Below are 21,881 nucleotides of genomic sequence, written 5' to 3'. Positions count from 1 at the left end.
ATATAAATTCATATATATATGTATATATATTATATTATATATATAATATATATATTGTATATAAACATATACACGTATTATTGATATACGCGTATATACTTACACATAACATGTATATCATTTATCGTAACGAATAGTGTTCAGTCGTTTGTTAATATTGATATAAACCGATCAACTTTGAACATCTCGTCGGGCTCGAGGTTTTCGTGGGTTGCTTGGCAAAAATCTTTTTCTCATTGATCGTGACTCGCTTGTAAAAGGGAAAAAAGGCGTAAATACGAGCAGCGGGGCCGCGTGCTGGGAACGCATTGGCAACGGATTCTTCTTTTCATCGAAGCGCGAAAGCAATAGCTCGTTGCGGAAACTGGCGATAAATTTGGCAGGTAAATGGCAACTCGGTATCGAGTAGCTCGTCGTCTCATATTTTCTTCGACGAACGAATTTTTAAGGATCGGCTTCTAAACAGCCAAAAATCCACCGTTTCCAATCCCGTTTCCATTAACTGTCAGTCTGCACACGGATTCGAAAACTTCGAGCGCAACGATCTCGAGGCGGCACATACGCGCTGTGTAATCGAGTAACACGCACGCGTACCAAATAACTATAACCATGAGGGAGAATGAGTTCAAAAGAAGGAGTAGAAGAAAAAGGAAAACCAAGGAAACGAAATTGAAAAATGATATCTGCGATGAGAACGATGGACGAAGAGATGGTCGAGTGACAACATTGGTAAAATGGAAAGAATGGAAGGTGGTATGGCGAGGCCGATAATGACAATGGTAATGATACGATGACATAGACAAACTGAAAAACGTAGAAATACAGAAAGAGAATAGTGCTCGAAGAGACGCGTGCGTGTGTAGTAATATCGATGGCAGGACAGGATTGACGATGCACAAATGCAAGACGAGGACAAGTCAAGATTAAACCGATACAGGAACTCGTACGGATAGATCGAGGATACAACGATACTCTTCTTCTGTCTAGGATGGGATTTCGCTTGGAGGAATCGATCGGCAGGACCGTACCTTTCAACTTTCCTCGAGAATGTATAAAAGAAAAGGAAGACAGATAGACAGACAGACAGAAAGAAAGAGAGAAAGAAAGAAAGAAAGAAAAGAAAGCGCGATCCAGAATGATCGAGGAACTCGAGAAGAAAGCGACGATTCCAGGGACGGTGGATATCCGTCAAAGCGTCGACGCGTTCGCGTAAAGGTAACTAACGATGGGCACGAAAAATGATCAGTCGATATTATGCTTGAAACACTGTAGACAAAACTAATCGGGCTGGTACGATCGCTTGATCGTATCAAGCAACAAGCGAATCTAGTGCCCATCATTATGCACGCATAAGTTAATCGTCTTAATATTTCCATGCTCCCATCGAGATTGACTTACTGTTTTACTGTGATCTCTGTCCTACTGGACGATAACGTTCGTGAGTATTATAGCGCAGCCGAAGTACGGCCCTATTATAATCGCGGTGGGATCCGCGACAGATTCCGCGTCGATCGTTCAAGAGCGACGATTACGAAGATATGCCGATAGTTTTGCATGCAAAGGAACAAATTGAGAATCAATACGGTATCGCGAACTCCTCGCGACTCGTTCTCGTGCAACGTTTCCCTGGTTGTCAGCCGAATCGCTATCCTTACGTGCAGACGCTTGAGGAATGCGAAGGGAATGTTGCCGGTCGCTCGAGTATCGTTTCGCCGACAAACGCGGTGTTGCGTTCGAAAAGATTTGCTATCGCGAATCGTATATTATGTATAGCTTCGAGGAATCGCAAGCGAAAACGTAGATTCTCGACGAAAGGACGTACGCGGGCGAACATCGTTCAAAAATGCGTTTCCAGTTCGCCATCGATCTATCACGATTGAACGATTCTCGTTGACTCGTCATCGCGTTCGTAGAAAGCAACTTAAGCCTCGACATCGTGATCAGCACTCGGCATTCACTTTCTAATCTCGTATCTTTTATTATATCTTTTGATACGTAGTTACGTACTTAGTTTCTTTGTATATTTCTTCACTGCGTTCTACGATGTAGTAACTAGTAACCTTTTAATCAATTAAGTGTAGCGATAATACCGTAACAATGACTAATGGAGTGGCGATTAATGGTCACGGTGGTGATTAACGATTATTCAACGACAACGTGATTATCAACGATCGTCCATGCTTAAGATAGACTATTTTAGAGATCGCGTTGATTTCCTGTCTCGTGTCAAACGAGCTACCCCTACCCGTCTGGAAGAAACAAGGCGTGAATTGATTTCGAGACGCACCATCGACTATATATACATTCTCCCTTCTTTCGCATTTTTAATTCGCGACAAATCACAGAACGGTTCAGACCGTTCAAGCCGGTCTGACACAAGGCTATCTAAGCTCAGCTTTTCCGCTCCGACCGCCACGCCCTTTCTCCAATATCTGCAAACTCTGTTAAACGGATGTCTCCTCTTGTCTTGTCGATCATCTATCGTCGATCGGATCAATCGAATCGTTGCGCGCGAAACAGAAAAGATATGAAGTGCTTTTGCTTCGAACATTGCCGTTTCGAAATGAAAAATTAAACGATTCTCGAATATACCTGTGCGATCTATAACTATCTACGATAATGAAAAACAAAAACGTTAAGCGTAGAAAATCGGAGGGACGAATCAGACGATATGTAAAGATTGGAATGTTACGCGTGGCAGTCAGAGGGTTAACGGAATCGTGTCGTTGAAACGACACACGTCTATGTATGTCTATGCACAACAAGGAAGAAAAACTCTCCGATCCGTATTTTCAGTGCAATAAATCCCTATCTAACGTTCGCTTCCTAACGAACAACCTCTTACGAATAGGTTAAATTATTGCTTTTGAACGTCTCTAAACTCCATCAGAAACCAAAATCGCAGCTAAATTCTACCGAAACATCAACATTGAAAGAAAGCAAACGAAACGAAGAAATTCGGTTTGGATGTTGTTTCTCGAGCATAGAACCTTCCATACGATATTTCCATAACAAACATGGGACGCGACGTGCTAAGATATTTTTACATTGACGCCCTTACGCTCGACGTAAAATTACGCGTTAGTACCGCGTTAACCCGACCTGCAACGGGATAGTTATTTACTCCCGGCTTTTTCTCGTAGTCCATTATATTAATATCGATCGTTTTACAAATTTAGCCTCGACCTAACCAACTATGCGTCCCTCGTATGAACAGTATCGAGCTTCCTAACCGAGTTATCTTATTACCAACAGACTCAAAAACCATTGAGAATATCATGCTGCATTATTTTGCAGATCGTTGTCTTACGAAATTCCATAGAAATTCATATCGATACACTTTTCCGTTACTCTTGATCGTGCAAAAATTAGCGTCTGAATAGAGCATACGATAGAAAGCTTGGTATTAGTCGGAAGAACGTAAATTGAAGCCAATGGAATTTTTTCTTTCAACCAATTCAAATTTCTTTGTCTCTCCGAGTTGAATAGTTCGGTTTGATCCTTCACGTACGACATGTTCCAAGCAATTCGACGTGACGCGACGCGGTCGATCGTTCTCCCTTCAAGGATGCAGAAAAAACATCTTCCATAAAACCCCACGACGGTAAACAACGCCGAGGCCACGCGATTCTTCGGATATCAAGGTCATCCATATTTTTAAATCCAACGTCATACTTTCATCGGCGCAGCTTTATAATTGACATCAAGGGAAATTCAACGACCTAACATGCCGTAACCATCGGATGACCTTGGCCGTTACCATTACCATTTACCATTATCGATACCTTGAAAAATCACGTGCTGAACCGTGATCGTCGTTATCGAGAAAATTAAACGGAAGACGCGTCCCGCATCTGCTCGAGTCGCGTAAATTTATTCACGATCCCGGAGTCTAGCAATATAACTGGTAAATCGGTCGTCGATCATACTCCAAGCCGTAGAGAGTTGTAACACCGTGAGACAAAACTGAGGGAAGAAAGATTGCAGATCATTCGATCTTTCGACGACAAACGTTTCGACGGTTCGTTAAACCTATCGCGATATTTCACGCGTTCCGATTTAGCCACTCGCACCGTGAATCGCAATTCCATACAATACACGCACGTACGTGTGTATCAACGAAAGTACGCGATAAACATTTTGTATAAGTACCTATGTTGAGCAACTTGTCTTTCGTCGTTAAACGAGACATAAATTAAACTACGATCAAATAATACGACCGCTTATCGAGGATTCAATTCTCGAACTAAAAGAGACAATTCCTCCGCCTTTCCTTTTCCATTTCACCCTTCCTATCGCTTTCTTAACGATGCTATCTCACCTTCAACAATGATTGTCGTTTTCGTAAATTGGAATAGCATCGTTGTCTATTTTTCCGTTTTTCTACGATTGCGTTTTAACTCTCATTTCTCTCGAGAATCCTTTCTCTGCCGTCGGAGATCCGTCATACCTTCATAGTATATACGTTCGCGGTAACCGCGTAGCAACGACCCTAATTAATCTCGAAACGTATCTCATACGTATCACCTTTGATCGCTACCGTTTCTTATCATATATCGTATTTTCTAGACTAATTATCGTTAGTAGGTGTAGCTTCGTTCCAATCGTATTTTCGCGTCGGCTCGTTCCGTATACGTATAAATATACGATAGAATAAGTTAAGTACGATGGAGTTAAAGGTTTGTTTACGGGTCAAAAAGCTCCCACGCGATAACGACGATATCGTATCAAATTAAATTGAATTTCTAAAACGTGTAACAAACGTACTAATTATCCTTATGCGCGATAGATTAAACTAGATTGTTTTTCACGATATCATTTGATCTTCACTCTCGTCGATGTCGATTGGATCGACATCGATCTCGTTTACTCCTTGTTGCCTCTTGTCGTGTATTCATCCTGGACAAATTATCCAATTCTCGTTGAAAATGTCAAAAGACGTTGCAACAAAGGAGTTAAAAGATTTGAAGTGCTAGTCGCGTCAACGTTGTTGCCGTCGATTCTCCTGCATCTCCTTGGCCTCCGAGTACTCGTCGTCATCGTCACCATCGTTATCGTCGTCATTGTCGTCGTCATCGTCATCCTCGTCATCGTCAACGTCGGACCTCGAACGTTCGGCCAATAAGGGTGGCGGAATAGTAGCCACGTCGAAGCTTGAGTCAGTACTCGAAATAATCTGACCATCCTTCACCTCGAAATCCACCACCACTCGATGACGCCTCTTTAAGTTTTCCCGTCGTCTTCGACGAACAGCTATCTGACCGTGAACAGGCGTGTGAACGGGACTGTCCATGCTCGAAGACGTATCACCCTCGCTCTGGGGACTTTTGCTGGACGAGTAAGGCATCGTTTTCGTCCGAATCTGCGTCCTGATCTGCATCGGAGGACTAGAGGTGGTCGACTCGCCGCTCAGACTCGTTGTCGAATAATACGGAGTCGACTTCGCTCTGATGGGAACGAGTACGGGTCGCTCGGTCGATCTAGTTTCATGATACCTGCCAGTTTCCATGGGTTCGGAGAAACCTCGTTCGAATTTGGGAGTTGACCTGCTGCGGACCTTTTCCTTCTGGATGACGGTCTCCTCTCTTTCCTCTTCGAACGACCAATCGTCGTCCGCCGGTCTGGAACCGAGCGCCAAATCTGCGTATTTTTCGTGCATATCCTCGGCGTTGTCCCCTCGACCAACTTCCATTCGGATTTGATCGCCGCCCGAATATTTCATAGCGGGAACGTTGTCATACAAACGATCGTCTCCCATCTGTTGCCTCCCTGACGCAACCTCCTGGTCGTCGAGCTCTTCCTCCTCTTCGAGGATCGGAAGCGGCGCATCACCATCGTCCGACATTAGTCGAAACTCGTCGTCGATAGTCTCGTCGAACTCGTTTTGGAGAGTTATTCGAGGTGGCGAGATATACGTCGATTGTACGGAACCTTGCCGTTCGTCGTCGTCGTGACGCGACACCAGTCGATGGTCATCGAATTGATTATCGATGAATCTTTTCGCTTCGTTCGACTGCTCGTTCCTGATCGTTCGACCGATCGATGATGATCGTTCGCCGTCCAACGGAAGGCACATCGCCAGATGCTCGTCGAACGGCGAACGTCGATCCATGTTCCCAGATACGGAAACGGAAACGGATACGGATACGGAATGAGACGGTGTTAGTGGAGGCGTAGTCGGCGGTGGCGGCAACGGTGGCGAGGGTGGACCAATAAGCGGAGGACCATCGGCCGTTCTGCACTTGGAATTCGGCCTCATGCTAGTCACGCTTTTATCGGATGTAGTTGTGTCGCTTTGACTTTTCTCAACCGGCGTCAATGAGGAGTAGTGCTGCTGAGGAATGACGGTCGTGCTACCCGACCAGTCCGAGATCGAGGCTCCGAGTTCCGCCAGAGAGTTGTCGTCGGATTTGGTACCAGAATATTGGCAAAATTGGCGCACGGTGTTATTCGAACTCGACCACTCCGACGTCGACAATCCCATCGAGGTGTCTTCGCTGTGCGAAGAACCCGTCACGTGAGAGTTCGACTTTGGTTTAACGGCTATCTTTACAGTACCGTCAACGGTGGTTGCAGAGGTCGAGCTGTGACCGTCCTCGAAAAACGTGGAATGCAAATCGTCGTGCAGTGTTCGATTCTCATCGCTAGAATCGCTGTCGTGTTCCACTTGACCCGGTGTTTCGGTGCTGTCGGTTACCGTTACCTTGACCGCCTCCTCAGGCTTGATCTCCATATAAAAGGTTTCGACGTGGCTGACTACAGGAGGATCGAACACAGGCGAACTAGGCGGAGATGGCCAATCCTCCGAGCTTTGTTCCTGCAGCTTCGGCTTCCCACCCGATTTCGGCGATTTCGCCTCCTCCTCTTGCTCGCTTACCACGTCTATAGGAATATCAGGCAATTCGGACGATGTGCGCCGATCATCGGAAATCGAGGGAAGAGGCGTACCGGATGGTGGATCAGAAGACAGAGAAAGTTGATGATCGCTCGATATCAGTGACTCGTCGTCCAAACTGGGTGACCTTGAACTAGGCTTGAACGAGTCCTCCAAATCGCTTTTATCCTGTTCCGATGTAGTGGATCTCTCGGAAATCCTAGATAACGTACGTGTGAGCGCAAACGTGCCACAACTGGTTAAAATATCCGGACCTATCGGATAAATGAAACTGCCAGGAAAATCGGCAAGATCCTCTTGAAAACTGTCCTCATTCTGTCCGTTGCTATCCTCGGACTGAGACTGAACGGCATTGTTCTCGTCTTGACCTGTCCAACCCTCGTCGTTGCTCGAACTTCCAGAGCTTTCCAGGGGAAAGGACTTCCAAGTCGAATTCAAATCGTGTCTAAGTCCCGATTGGGAGCCGCTGCTGTTCTCCTCCTCCAAGGAACCAGGCCCACGCGTGTCTTTCATCATTGCGACGATTTCCCGGCGATCCACTATCGGCTGGATCTGGCCAATACCCAGCGGTCGAGCTATAGAGCAGGAGCTGGATTCTGGGTCTTCGCGGTCCGGCGTCCACGTACTGGTTTCCTCGCTTCTCGAACGTTCGCTACTCAACCTAAGCTTCTTGTCGATCGTCAAACGATTCGCGCTCGGAACATCCTCGGGTAACTCTTTCATCATTTCTTCGACGATCTCCTCGTCTTTTGGCAGTTCCTCGGCTAGTTCACCGTCCTCGTCCTCTCTTTTCATTTCTAAATACTCAGGCGTCAACTCTACTTCCACTAGGGTCTTCTCGTCCATTTTGTCGACTCCATAATCCGGTGAGCTCAATTCGCTGTCGATACCTCTCATGTGAACCTGGGTATCTAAAGCGTCGAGCGTATCTTCGCTCGTATCCGCGGAATCCAACGGCCGATTCTCATCGCCTTCCTGCTCTTGCGCTTCCCGCTCGTCTTCGCTATGGGCTATCTCCTCCTCGTCCTCCTCTGCATCATCTTCCTCGGCATCACCACCGGTGTCATCATCGGAACATTCCTCGATAGAGATCTGAATCGGCGACTTTACCATGTCTTGCCCGTCGTCGAAGTCGATCGTTGTCGTCGATCTGAGAAAGGCGGTCGGTCCAGCGTCTTCTCGCGTAACAGTTACGGTAGTCACCGTTACGTCGGGAAGATCGTCCCTCTCCGTCGCTTTCTTCGAATCCTTGGCGAGCTTGATTGCCTGCCGCCTTTCTTCGTCCTCGATTTCGATTGACACTGTCGTGGAAATCTCGGCCTCGGCAATTTTTCCAGTAGATTCGTCGACGATCATCGAACGTTCGTACAGTTTCTCCTTCGTCAGCGACACAGCTTCGGTCGCTGTTTGGTCGCATGGTCGCGGAACAGAACCCTCGATGGTTTTTGAGACGCTGAGTAGATCGATTTTTTCCGCTCTAACAGCTTTATCGAACGCGACCACTTCCTGTTCGGTGCCAGACTCCACGGAACTCTGATCGATAAATTTCGTTTTCTCGTCCACCTTAACCGATTCCAACATCGTCTTTTGATCTTTACCGTTCGCGTCTAATCGCAGCACGTCTCTCTCGTATGGAATTAAATCCGCGCTTGGTATGATCTCGTTGCTTTCTGTCAACGGCGATTCGAGATATTGCGCAGAAGTTTCAGTAACAGACAGGGAATCGGTAAAGATCTCTGGTATGGTGGTGTGATCGGTACTGTCGGACCTGTGGTTGGGCGATGCCTCGATCTGAATGGATTGCGGTTTCATTGGCGGGCCAGTGGTGGAGACGGCACCGCTGCCATATGGAACAACCGCCTCTGTCGGCACGTCCTCGTCAGCCTTTTCCTCGTCAGGATTCTCCGACACGTCGACGGTGTCGTCCTTGCTGGAAAACGCGGTCGCCGGTGGAAGTTTGTGCACCGCTATCACCGGAGCGTCCAACGACTTGGCTCGCCTTTGAGAGGTCGGAGACTGCGTTGCGCCCTGCCTTTGCAATGCACCGATTCCGCTTCCCTCCGATAGACCGAGACGCGCACGGGCAAATAGAACGGGCGTTTGTCCCAGCTTTCGCAATATTACCGGCGATTGCGTCAAATCCTGTGGATACGAGCTCTTTTTCTCCGTGGCGCGATCTTCTACAGGTCTGGACGCGTCCATAGTCTCGCGCTCTCGTGCGTCGAAATCGGTATCGGCCCTCGGCTCCTCGATATCGGTTTCCGCTTTCAAATCGATTTTCGCACGCAACGCTCTAGATTCCTGCTGCAACTTCGACACCACTGTTTCTTTCATCGATGTAGGCGATTTCAATTCCGTCGATTTAGTCTCGGACTTGGTGCCACTTTTCGAACGTTCAACGATCGTTCTCTTTGGCGATATTTTCTCCGCGGAATCCTTTCTTTCGGCGCTGCTACTCAGACTCTTTGAAATACCTAACGACTTTGGTCTCGTTTTTTCGGATTTCACGCCGGATGCCGCGGTAACTTTGATCAAATCGTCGTCGACCGAGGCGGATTTCGCTCGAGTACCACCTTTGCTCTCCTCCTTCTCCTCCTTTGACGCGGAATATGCCTTCTCGGGCAACCGAGTGATAGACTTGGATCTACCTTTCTGAACGATGCTCACCTCTGGTGCTACGTCGGTCGAGTCGATTATGATGATTTCCTGAGGCATCTCTCCCAACTTCAATTTGGACTTGTCGATCTTTGAGCTGGGCGTGGTTACGCGGGACTCCTTCGAGGTCGCTTTCTTCAAAGGAGGCTTGTCTCCCTCGAGCGACTTGGATTGTTTCTTGAAATCCTTCTTTGGCTCTGGTTTCGCTCTCTTCGCCCTTTTCGGCGACACATCCGGAACAAAGTGTTTGTTCTCGACTTCCGGCGAGAGCAAAGTATCGATCGGTGCTTTCTCTTCGGCTAGCGATAACGATTTCGAGCGCAGAGGTTCGCCGTGTGGCCTCGACATGAAAGGAACGAATTCAGGAACTTTAAGGCTGTCCAGTTCTAACGCGGGCTTCACAGGCACTTCGTCCAAAGGCAGATCTGCGACAGGTTCCACGAAATCGTCGAATCCGGTATCGATGATCTTCGGTTTAGCGATTCTAGCTTCGGAAAACTTTGACTCTATCTTCTCCAAGATGCGTTTCGTTTTTTCCGGTATGCTCGGTTTCTCCAATGTCTTTGGTTTTTCCGGAACTTTCGGTTTCTCCGAGATTACATCAACGGTAGTAGCCGAAGGTAAAGATTCCTTCTCTTCCCTCTTCACCTTCTCCTTGTCTTTTTGTTCTAATTGCACATCCATTACTTGCTCCAACTTCTTTTCCTGCGACTGCGGTTCCAACTGTTCAGTTTGTTTCTCATCTTTAATTTGCTTGCCATCTACGTCAACGATTTCACCTTCGAACGTTTTTCGGGAGGAGTCGTCTATGGGCGAAACTTTTTCTACCTTATCGGAGCCGAATCTTTCGTCTTCTATCCCGGTCGCAACCGGTTTAGGAATTTCCGGCAATGGTATTTTTTCTATACTGTCTTGCTTCTCCAAGCTATCATCCGGCGTTTTCAGACTGTCTTTTTCCATTTCGGACTTGGCCTTACGCTCGAGTTTCATCTTCATTTCCATTCCAACCACGTCGGCAAAATTCAAAGGCTTCACCTTCGAATCGAGCGACCGTTGCGCGCTTGCGAGGCTCTTGGATGACTCCGAGGGTGATGTCCTCCTTTTTTGTATCACAGAAACTATTGTTACATTAGGATCTGTGGGAGACATCTTGGGCGAGCGTTTCTCGATCGACGATAATATGGTGACATTCGGTTCGATCGGTGATAATTTCGATGTTTTCTTGTCGAGACTGGACGATTTAATACCCGTTCGATCCTCGATCACGATTTCCGTTCGGTTTTTATCGAACGACGCGGATCTGAACGGCTGTTTATCGGGTGACGGAGCCTTCGAACCTGCCTTGGATGGACTTCTATTCGTTGGAGAGAAACTGCAAACTACGTTTTTCGCGTCGGTAGGTGATAACTTCGACGTAGGACTCAAGATACTTTTCGGTTTATCGGACGGGCTTGAGAGTATCGATTTAGGTCGCATGGGCGTGATCGAAATGCTCTTTGGCTTGTCAGGCGAGAGCTTGCTACTAGGCTTGTCTATCGAGGACAGCTTAGACAGATCGAAACAAGAAATGTCCGTGATCATTTTCAAAGGCAACTTGGGAAGATCTCGAACGGCACCGGCCTTTTTCGAAATGGTTTTGCCGCTATCCGACTCGGACTTCTCGTCAGATGCGGTACCATTCATGACGTGTCGTTTGTGTAACATGTAAGGTATTTCGATGTTCGCCTTTTGCATAGCCGCACTGTCCGAGAACGGATCTTCGTCTCCCGAATCAGCTGGCGTTAAGTCGATGGATTTCTGATGCATCAGTATGTGCCGTTTACTGTTCGAGCCTAACCTCTGCCGTGCCGGATTCGGATCGCTCTTGGTACGTTCGACCGGTGTATGGCCCGGTATCGTGTCGTCGAAACCCAGCACCACACCTCCCACGATCTTCGGTTCGTACTCCGTAAACATGGTCTTTGATTTAAAATTTTCCATTTCCATCGGCACACCGATCACCGTGTCCGTCCTCGACTCTATCGAGAGCCTCGCTTGTCGTTCTCGCTCGCGCTTCTCCTCGTCCTTTCGCGCTTTCTCCAAGCTTCTCCAGTCGTCCCTTTCACGCGGTTTCTCCTCGGACTTTCCCCTTTCTGTTCGTCCCTTACTTTTCCTCGATTCCTTGTACTCGATCCTCTCTATGCTGTTTCTCCTCCAATCGTAGACCTGTTCGATGCACTCGAAACTTCTTCCTCCTCCTCCTCCTCCCCCTCCTCCTGCTCTCGAGTCAAACCTATCCAATTGCTTTCGCTCGCGCGAATCTAGTCGATCTGGGTGCCTTCGTTCGCGCGAATCCAACTTTTCGAAGCTCTTTCGCTCCGCTTTTCTATCGTATCCTTTGTCTTTCGAAACGTTGTTGCACCTCTCCAAAGACTTCAATCTTTCGATCGTAATGGGATCGAAATCAAATGTCGGCTTCTCCTGCGAGTCCAATCTCTCGACGCTTTTTCCACGATGTTCCCTGCCAGCACTGAGTCGTTCGAGCGGGCTTTTGTTTCCAGAATCAAAACGTTCCAACGTATGCCTCTGGTTGTAATCGACCGTATTACTTCGACTTCCCGGACTTCTCCTCTTCTCCTTTGAATCTAACCGTTCCACGCTTCTCTCTCGACGTTCCCTCGATTCGGAATACCGATGACCCGTCTTTTCTTTCGGACTTCTGTTTAGATACTCCGTGCTACCTCGAAGTTCCTGACAATCTAATCGCTCGACGCTCTTCCCGCGTAACACGTAAGGATCACCGTGACGGAAGGACTTCTCCTTCGAATCCAGCCGTTCGTAACTTCTCTCTCGAACGTCCAGCCTCTCGATGCTTCTTCGTAATTCTCTTGCGTCTATTCGATCAACGCTACGACGACCGTGCATGTCCGATTTTCGATCTCGCGAATCCAATCGCTCGACCGATCGACGTTCTCTCAACTCGCTTCTTTCTGCCTTCTTACTCGAATACTCCCTGGAATAATCCCTTTCGACACGTTTTCTCTCTTCTCGGTCCACGCTTCTCCTCTCTTTGTCTTGCAACTTTGTCAACGTTTTCTCGAGCTTCGTCTCGCTTTCGCGATTCGATTTTCGATCCCTACCACCACTGTCACCACCACCACCACCGCTACTAACACTACCTGCACCAGCACCTTTGTAACCCCGACCTAAACTACCCGTTTCTACGTATGCGCGTGATATATGGTCTTCCAAACTGGCAATACTGCGTGCTCTGACTGTCCTAGCTCTTTGATCTATGATCGTTCTATTGGTCGAATCTACTGGACTCAAATCATCATCTATCCGAGATTTTGGACGCATAATACCCTCATCCCGTAAAATCTCCGAATCTACGTGAGTGATCTTATACTTTGGCTTCAAGTTTTTCAACTCGTTCAACACAGACATTTTTTGTTTTTGCACTTGCAACACGACAGGATCTTTTCTCCCAGAGTCCTGATGCGGAAGAGAATGTTTAGATTGTTGTTGTTGCTGTTGTTGCTCTATCGAATTAGCGTGTCGTGTCTCGAATTTTCGTTCGATTTGAGTGCTAGATCGTTGTATTCGAGACTCAACGGTGATATAGTCACTGTCTGGTTTCGCGGTCACGGCTGAGTACCGATCGATAGACTTTGTTCTAGCGTTCTTGAGGTCCGCGAGCACAGATTTGAATTGTTGTCTATCCGTGGATTTGATCGATCGGTGTTTCACGAAGGAATCGGTCTCGGAATCCATTTGGAACATCTCGTGCTCGATTCCTTCGTCGCTCCTATCGGACATTGGCTCGTTCTCGTCGTCGTCGTCCCGCGGACTCGAATACGATTCCGGATATTCAAATTCGTGCTCGCGTTCCAAAAGTTCGTAGGAATCGTGCGAAAGATCGTCGTGAGAGAGATCTCCCGCAGGACCAGATTCCTCGTGGCCAGATTCAGTGGAGAGCGACGAAGTTCCCGGGTAGGAGCTACTATAGACACGCTCGGGTACCGAGTCGTGATCGAGAGAGGGTAACTTCGAGCTAGCCGCGCTGTACGATCGATTACTTTCATCGTACCGCGTCACGGGATTGTCTAGCTCTCCCTGGGAGGGCAAACGGAAAGGTTCCAATATAGGATCATCGGAAGGTTTGTCGTCCTTCGATCGCGCTTTCCCTGAATCCTCGAAGCTAGAAGCGTACAACTCGCGGCAACTGGCCGATCGCTGCCAGGGATGTCTAGGCATAGGTCGCGGTGGGGGAAATTCAGGAGGACTGCTGTTAGAGGGGCTGATACGACCTGCTGATGAAATCCGTTGCTGGCTGGCAGCAAGCATCTGCCGCGGTACTGGGACCTGGCTGGGAGTGGCCGGGGAATGGACGTCGATGGAGGTAAGTGTCCGAAACGACGTAGCTGTGTCTTCGCGACGGTGAATCGTCCCTCCCATCGAGACACTCGTCACAGTCGTCGGAGAATCCAGTGTCATCGAGCCGCATGATAGAGACAGAGCTGGGGTTTCCAGGGCTGAAATTATTCCCTTCTTTAGCTTTTACATTTCCGGTATTGTACACCTACCCCCGCTCGCGAACCCTGTTTCCTTGCGTTCCTTCTCCCTCCATAATTCCCACTATTTTCCCTCTGCCCACCCTTCTGTTATCTCATTTTTTCTTGTTTTCCCGTTCGATTTGCCTTTTGCGATTCCGAAGGATCTTTGAACTCATCGGCTTTCGCTCGATTGCTCCAAGACCTTCTTCCCGGCGAATCGATACATTCGATATTCTTACGAGTATACCTTCCCTTATAGCCTTTTTCCGCGTTTGCATTCTCTTGACGGAACAACGTAAACAAGCCTCAGATAATAAACTCCAGATAATCATTTTTAAAAGCGTTCTATTTGCAATACGCTAACTCTACTACTCTCTACTTTTACGATACTTTATGTACGATACTTCAACAGAACTTATGTCAAAAATAAAATAATGCTAGGGGACGAACGAAGAATAAACGGTAACACAGTAAATGAAAACGAAAGGAAAAACGAGAAGACGATCGAGAGAAACTGATCTTTTAAAAAGAAAAGAAAAAACAAAAGAAACGAAACAGAGGCAAAGAGCGGGGGTATGAAAAAGAAAGCGTTTTTCGTGGAGGTTGGTGTCGGTCATGGTACATACCAGGATCGCCGAGGGGCAGGAGGGGGTGGGCAGAGATGCTGGAGCTGCCCATAAGGGAGCTGCTTGGAGTGGCCCCACGATAGCCTCCCCCCTCCAAGCCCTGCAATGCCCTACCACCGCTAGTCTGCCGGAACGAATTGGACCTGCGAGCAAGAGAGAGTCAAGTTCAGCATCAGACTTAGGCTACCAAATGCCAAGCCTGTCCAGAACTAACTAATATTTTTCGCATTTTTTTTTCCACCTTCCTATCATCTCTTGTAAAATAGTAGCTTTCTCGTTACGCTTACTCGGTTAACCATTATCGTTTCAAGGGTCTCCTTTCCTTCTTAAATCTCTTTGTCTCTCTCTCTCATAAACGTTCCTTTAATACATATGTATTTGTATCGAAGAAAAAATTGCGTGTCACTCGCGTTCGCGATGCTTGCTATCCTTATATCGCAACCAATATCACGATCGCGGTAAAACAACAATATTCAAATAATCAAGTATGCCCTCAAAACGATAAAATAGTACATTAAGTTAAACAGAAAATATACGAGTCAAATAATGGTAATAATAGCAATGTTAACAAGCAATCGTATGAAAACTATCCTTTATACACAAGATACCATATCATCGTTAAAAATCCCCTCCATTATCACCTAAACATTTGCTCTCATTGCATTTAATAATTTTCCTACATCCTGTGCTTACAGTTTTACATTCAAAATTCAATGATTTTGTAAACTAGTTATATTTTTGCACGCAAACTATTGTTAATGCTACGCGTAAAGGATCTGCGCACGAGTACTCGTTATCTTCGCATGCTCAATTATCGCACACACGGAGATATTCGATAAAAATGTGCACACAAACGGCGATGAATCTATCGGTGAAACACGATGCTTTTCGCTCTAATAGCGCATTATTTAGTAATGTTATCTGACTGTACATCGATATTGCGTGATAAAAAATTATGTATACCTGTTAACTGTATGTACAAGGATGAAATTATTATAAAGGAAGTACGTAATCTCTATGCTCTATTGTAGAGTAGGCTACTACGATGGAGAAATATCTGATTGGTAAAGATTCGATTGGGACAGTGAAGTATGGTAACTTTGCAGTGTGTATCATTAGGTGTTACAACGACGAGAATTAGTGACCACACTATCAAAAATAGGGTACATTGATCATTCGGGTTATCGTGCCTGATGGTGAGCCTGACTCCCCGCCACCCCTGTCCGAACAGGCAACACTGACACACGAAAGTACAAAACGAATAGAGTAAACACTTCGTTCTACTTAAAATTGGAACAACGATAGACATGATAAATACCAATTAATGTCCCGGCAAAAGCAAGACCGTGCCACCTCCCGTCTTACCCACGCAAGATTAGTGCGCTCGTTAATTAAAATATATCTCAATGGTATAAAACCAGCATTAAAAGGGGACAGTACATAACGATACGCATGCACTAGCTACACATTACTAGTGTATTCAAGAATTGATTCAATCATAGAACGACATTTCGCGGTGCTAATCCAACTTACCTTTGAAACGTTTGCCTCTTCACGTAATTGTCCCGAACAAATTCCACGATTTGCTTCTGAGTTTTCCCGCTGTACCTAATAACGCAATATCAAGAAATTTCATTAAATCGGCTTACATACCTTATACGTTTTATACGCATAACATAATATGGAATGTTTTTAGCGCAAACGCGCATACCTAAATGACGAGCCACGACTGAGAACTCGTGTTTTTTGTCGTACTACTCGTTTGACCACCGAACAACGGAAAAATCCATGATTCTCTACGCATTTTTTCCAAAAATTTTTACATTCGTTGCGTCCTTCGAAAAAGAATTCCACAGTATCTTTGTAATAACCCTACAAACGTTGCGCGAAATAGTTAATTTTCAAACCCAGTTCTTCAAGGATTCGTTTCGACATTATTTGAACGGAACATAATACACTTACGTAACCCTCTGGATGAAGTTTAATTAAAAATCGTTTCCTTTTAAAGCTGATTTTCCTGATTTTAGCCCAACTGAATGTATTTATTTTGGTGAAATTTTGAAAGACTACTATCCCCATATGTGCCACAGCCAGATTCAACGGTACACTCTCGTGATCCTTCGATAACAAATGAAATGCAACAACGATTATATACTCAAGCATAGCATAAGTCATATCTTGCGATACTTACTTTAGCTGGATGCATTTTCATCCCATACAATTCACAGCGACGCGCTGTTTCCAGCAGATTGAGATCTGCTTCTGCCGGTGATTGGCCTCTGTTTACAAAACGTAACATTTTCAGGACATTGAAACTTTATACATATTTGAACAAAGTTAATTATCTTACGCGTGTTTTTTATGATTTTCCATAATGCGACGCTCTAGTTCTTGATCTTGATGAGGCACAAATTTATAAGTTGACAAATACGTATGATCTGGATAATCCTCTATCACATAATCTCCACACTCGGCTAAAATAATTAATCATTTGTCATAAAACTATTCTACTTTTCAATTCGTTTTCATTTATATAATTTTAAAATGAATTATTATTACCCTGCACAATATAACTCGCCATCAAAGCTGCCGTATTATCATTGCATTGTAATAGACCTTGGGCTAAATCCCGTTTAATTTGAAGACAAAATAGATATCTTGTAAACTCTTCTTCTAATTGTGCTGGATCAGGTGTATAAAATTTAACGCAAAATCTTAATATGGGATCTATTAGTGATAGTCCAACTTGTCTACAAACCGGCTTCTCTAAATCTAACCAATACTGCAAATAAATACTGTTAGTAAATATCAAAATTGTATATACAAATTATTCAACAACACATATTTATTAGTTTCTTACTTTCGTTCCATTAGGTTCCTGGTACTCCAAACCAAAATAATCAGCTTCCAAAAGATGTAGCTGTTTGCAAACTTGATCAAATAACACTCTGCCTAAAGCTTTTGCCTAAAATTTAAATAAACTTAAAATAGTACAAGCCTAATTACTTTGATCGTAAAAAATTTCCAATGTCAGATATTTCAAAATAAAGTTATCACACTTTAAATTACCCTCTAAGACAACTGAAAATATGTTTTAGATGCACCATATATATTTTATGAATAATCAATACATCAATACATTTACTCCATGCAATATAGTATCACCAATTATCTGCTCCAATTATTCATTTAGAAGTATTACATGCGTAGATAGCATAAAATAAATGATTTTTTGTTATCAAATAAATACAATGACAAACAATAATTTATAAAAATATTTAAAAATAGAAAACATTGTTATAGTTCTATAAATAAAAAATACATCAAACTAAAAAAGAACTCCTTTCTATTCTTAGACATTATGGCATATATCTCATACAGTGATTTTATATTAAATTAGTTTAGTAATTACATTAAAATACTGATTAGTTGAACATGTGACTAAAGATATATAATTGACTTACTTCTCATTATAAAATCAATCTAATACAATTTTTAATATTTATTTCATATACGTTAATATTTAAAGATATTTTGCATCAATTATAGAAGCAGTTATGATATATTTGGCTCAGTGTAAACTTGAAATGAAAGCATGTCACTTTTAATATTTTGTGTCTTACATTTGTAACTACCTCGCCAATGAACAGAACCATTTCATGAAACTATTATAAAAATTACCTGAACTTGAAACATTGTAATTGTATCATCCAACATCTGCACACGAACAGCAAGCATTTTACCAGCTTTTCTAGGTGTTGTAGGAGGGGTTCTACTACCTCCATCCACACCTGCTGGAGTCGAATGACTATGAGGCATCTTAGATCCTCCACTGCCTTTCATGCTTATGCTTTCTATATCATTCATTTTCAGTCATCTACTGTAAACTGTAGAATGACCATCTATAATTTATTTCCTTATGGAAAATTTGATTTATAATTCACTATTACATTGTCATCTGTAACAAGACATTAAATATATTTACTTAAACAGAAGTATATTTACTTACTGTTTCTAGCAAAAAACAGATTGAGTTAAATATAATATATCTTTCGAGTAAATATTACATTAACATTGACAACATGCAGTACAGATGATTAAGCAAGAAACATTTCCACGAAAAAGATACACGAAATTTTTCTCTATCCTCTCGATCTCAAAGTAATCCTGTATCTACGCAGTATCGTGAAATCTTATACAGATTACATCGGATCGTCTAAAATTTTTGAGAAAGTGCGAAAGATGTAACGATATGAAAACGAGAAAAGTGTACCCACAAATATCAAAAGTCAAATATTATGATTTATACAAAAAGCGATCGGTCGATCCTACTTATGCTGTATAATTTCAAAAAAATTACTAACGTTTGTTTACATAACTTACAAAGATGATGTGTGCTAAATGTAAGTGTTATTGACTTATTATTCAACAATCCACTCTAGAAGTATCTCACCGAGAAGTTACAATGTTACGATGTTACGTCAAGACTATGATTATACCGATTATACTACTAATCGAACAGTGCTAATGGAATACGTTAAGAGATTGGCTGTAGTTAAAAGGGTTGAAAGTGTTGATTTGTCGATCAATTAATGATCTTAACATTCAAATAGATACCGATATTCTGAACTATAGTTTTGTCGACCGTACTCCGCTATTAAATTTCTTCTATGAGACATGAATTTCCAATTGAAATAAATAGATAAATCAATTTAAATTGTCTTAAGAAATGAGAAATAAAAGATCCATAGTGATGCATCTTAAATATACGAGAAGTGATACGAAGAGAAAAGGCGGGGCCTAGGATCTTTAAAGGGAAAGAATCAATCAAACTACATTATGAAGCAACAGAAAATGTTGGATTCTCTCATACATACGTCTGCCGGCTTAATAAGACCCGTGGCAGCACGCCCCAATATACAGCAACGCTGAGTTCATTGATCACTAAACACTCATGCACCGGCACTCCCGTTGTATGTAGAATCGTCTTCGCGATACTCCTAATATTAACAGAGAGGAAATGAGAGTGCTCACGCTTATGCTGCTGGTTGTTCCCGGACTAGTGCTGCACCACGCGACCAAGTGCTGAAGGAAACGAAAGTTAACATATACAAGAACCTATAAAAGTAGGGATCTACCCTGTTTGGTTGCATTTTAGCATATATAAGAACCTATATATTTAAGCTTAAAGTTAGGGATCTGCCCTATTTGGTTGCATACTAGCATAGACAAAAACCTATTGAGTTTCGTGCTACATTAACCTATTTAATTGTACGGTTCTACGGAAAAGTTTGTATCTGCTTAAAAAAGGCTATAAAAAATATTTTTTTACTTTATAAACATGATGTTACTAAAGAGTTATATAATTTTCAAAAACAATAAAAAAGGTCGAGCTTTCCCTGTCTACAAGCAAAGATTAGCCGAAGAAATTATTGAAAAATACTTAGCAAACGTAAGAGTAAGAGAGGCATCATCTATCAATGATACATTAACGCGATATACTGGCCGGCATTTTCCTATACGGTTACCTCCAACACTAAAAAGGCGAAGGAAAACATCAAAACGATGCATTATATGCTTATCAATGTTAGTTCGGAAAGAAACAGTTTTTAAATGCGATGTATGCGATGTAGCATTACGTATGGATCGTTTTAAAAAATACCATGTTAAATAAACTCTAAGAACTATTCGGAAGTCATTTACTTTAGAAGTTAACAAAAATAATAAAACTCCCGATATACGGCAACGCGCGGTGATACAGGCCAACTGTCAGTTGAACGACGCTGATGTCTGAACGGAGTAACTTAAGTAAAATCATGATTCAAATGAGTTACAAAAATGATAAAAATAAAAAAAGCCAATTGGCTATAAGCGAGATATAAGGACATGAAGACGTAACGACATATATATGTAACTACGAAACTAACCACGCTTTTTATCCATCTTTCATTCATTATTGACTCAAGATTATTAATTCTATGAATTTTGATTTTTTAAAATTCGAAGAATTATATTAAAATGAACATTTCACATTATATTGAAAAGAAATGATACTTCTCATTTGGTATCCAGTGAAAGAATGACGAAAAGATAGGAGGAAGATTGTGAAAGATGAAACGAAAATACGAAATTTTTCAACGAAAATTTAAAAAATAGCCAATCAGAACTCCCTACCAAAAAAATTATTTTTAAAATTATAGTAAATTATGTCAATATTGGTTGCGAAAATTTCATTTCGGAAGAAAATCAAAAATTTTTACGAAAATTTAACATATCTGAATTTTTTATGGTACATATAAACTAGGGTTAGAAATAATGCAAAATGTCAGAATATAATAATTTATTAACAGAGAACAAAGAAAATAAACAATACATTTACAAATATTAGATATACTTAATATGTATGTGTATCTCTATACCAATAAACCATCCTATAAAGGAAAACCATCCAAGACGTTTGAGTCAGACACTTGTATTATTCGAATGTAAATTTCTGCCTTCGAAAAAATTCTAACTGCTCTTCGTTTTTCCTTTTGATTCCTGAGACTTTCGCCCTTCTTTCTTGATGTCTTCTTCCTCAGCCTCAACGGAAAGCTTTCCTTCAAATGCTCCTAGAATCATTGTACGAATTGATTCTTCAGAAACGACTGTTCTCTGGGCTGACTTCATAGTGATCGTTTTGCCTTACCTTACAAATATGAGAGTTTCCGCGATCAGTAGGAATCAGAATTAGTACGTACTAAGAAAAAAGAATACGTGGTTATATGCCGACGATGAAAAAATATTCATGCCAGTACAATTAACATGCCAAGTGCCAAGAATTAATGTTAAATCTAAAATATTATCACGTATAAAAAATATATTAAGATTACTGCATCATTCCACTGATCCATTATCGTTTGAAAAGGAATGTTCTCTTTTTTTCTCTAAAAAAAATGTAGTAAACAATTAATTTCTCTTTCTTAGGCAATTCACAATTAGTTTCATTACTGCGCGATTTTGCCATTCTCATACTTGTCTACTTTGGATAGGAAAGTAGATATAATCTTTTCCGTACGACCGTACAATTAAATAGATTCTTGTAGAATGGAACTCAATAGGTTTTTGTCTATGCTAGTGTGCAAACAAACAGAGCAGATCTATAACTTTAAGCTTAAATACATAGGTTCT

At 43.0% G+C, this 21,881-nt stretch overlaps 2 protein-coding genes and 1 long non-coding RNA gene across 9 annotated transcripts in view; 1 reads left to right on the top strand and 2 right to left on the bottom strand.

Annotated features, from left to right (window-relative positions):
- Window positions 1-19,779, bottom strand: part of LOC126864266 (FERM, ARHGEF and pleckstrin domain-containing protein 1) — a 28,829-nt gene extending 9,050 nt beyond the window's left edge. For 2 of the 7 annotated variants that reach the window (XM_050615434.1, XM_050615435.1), the window contains exons 1-11: window positions 19,589-19,779; window positions 18,393-18,669; window positions 17,572-17,676; window positions 17,271-17,493; window positions 17,062-17,185; window positions 16,903-16,990; window positions 16,674-16,829; window positions 16,423-16,583; window positions 16,245-16,319; window positions 14,712-14,854; window positions 13,840-14,064 (exon numbers count right to left, since the gene is read on the bottom strand). In XM_050615434.1, coding sequence (XP_050471391.1) covers window positions 13,840-14,064; window positions 14,712-14,854; window positions 16,245-16,319; window positions 16,423-16,583; window positions 16,674-16,829; window positions 16,903-16,990; window positions 17,062-17,185; window positions 17,271-17,493; window positions 17,572-17,676; window positions 18,393-18,578 — 1,486 coding nt within the window. In that variant the 5' untranslated portion in view covers window positions 18,579-18,669; window positions 19,589-19,779. Of the gene's footprint in view, window positions 1-13,839; window positions 14,065-14,711; window positions 14,855-16,240; window positions 16,320-16,422; window positions 16,584-16,673; window positions 16,830-16,902; window positions 16,991-17,061; window positions 17,186-17,270; window positions 17,494-17,571; window positions 17,677-18,392; window positions 18,670-19,075; window positions 19,223-19,588 lie in introns of those variants that run through there. The other 5 variants (XM_050615433.1, XM_050615429.1, XM_050615430.1 and 2 more) reach the window with 5 other exon arrangements.
- Window positions 16-13,833, bottom strand: LOC126864257 (uncharacterized). The gene has a single exon (XM_050615399.1). The coding sequence runs from the start codon at window positions 13,784-13,786 to the stop codon at window positions 4,982-4,984; it is 8,805 nt and encodes a 2,934-aa protein (XP_050471356.1). The 5' UTR covers window positions 13,787-13,833; the 3' UTR covers window positions 16-4,981.
- Window positions 19,780-19,806: 27 nt separating the features above from the next.
- Window positions 19,807-21,156, top strand: LOC126864344 (uncharacterized). The gene is made up of 2 exons (XR_007689134.1): window positions 19,807-20,000; window positions 20,099-21,156. It is a non-coding gene; the product is annotated as an uncharacterized LOC126864344 (long non-coding RNA).
- Window positions 21,157-21,881: the final 725 nt, after the last annotated feature.

This window comes from Bombus huntii, chromosome 3, assembly GCF_024542735.1.
Source record: "Bombus huntii isolate Logan2020A chromosome 3, iyBomHunt1.1, whole genome shotgun sequence".
Classification (NCBI taxonomy): domain Eukaryota; kingdom Metazoa; phylum Arthropoda; class Insecta; order Hymenoptera; family Apidae; genus Bombus; species Bombus huntii.
The sequence above is the reverse complement of the archived record's forward strand: the minus strand, read 5'-3'. Positions and strand labels throughout refer to the sequence as shown.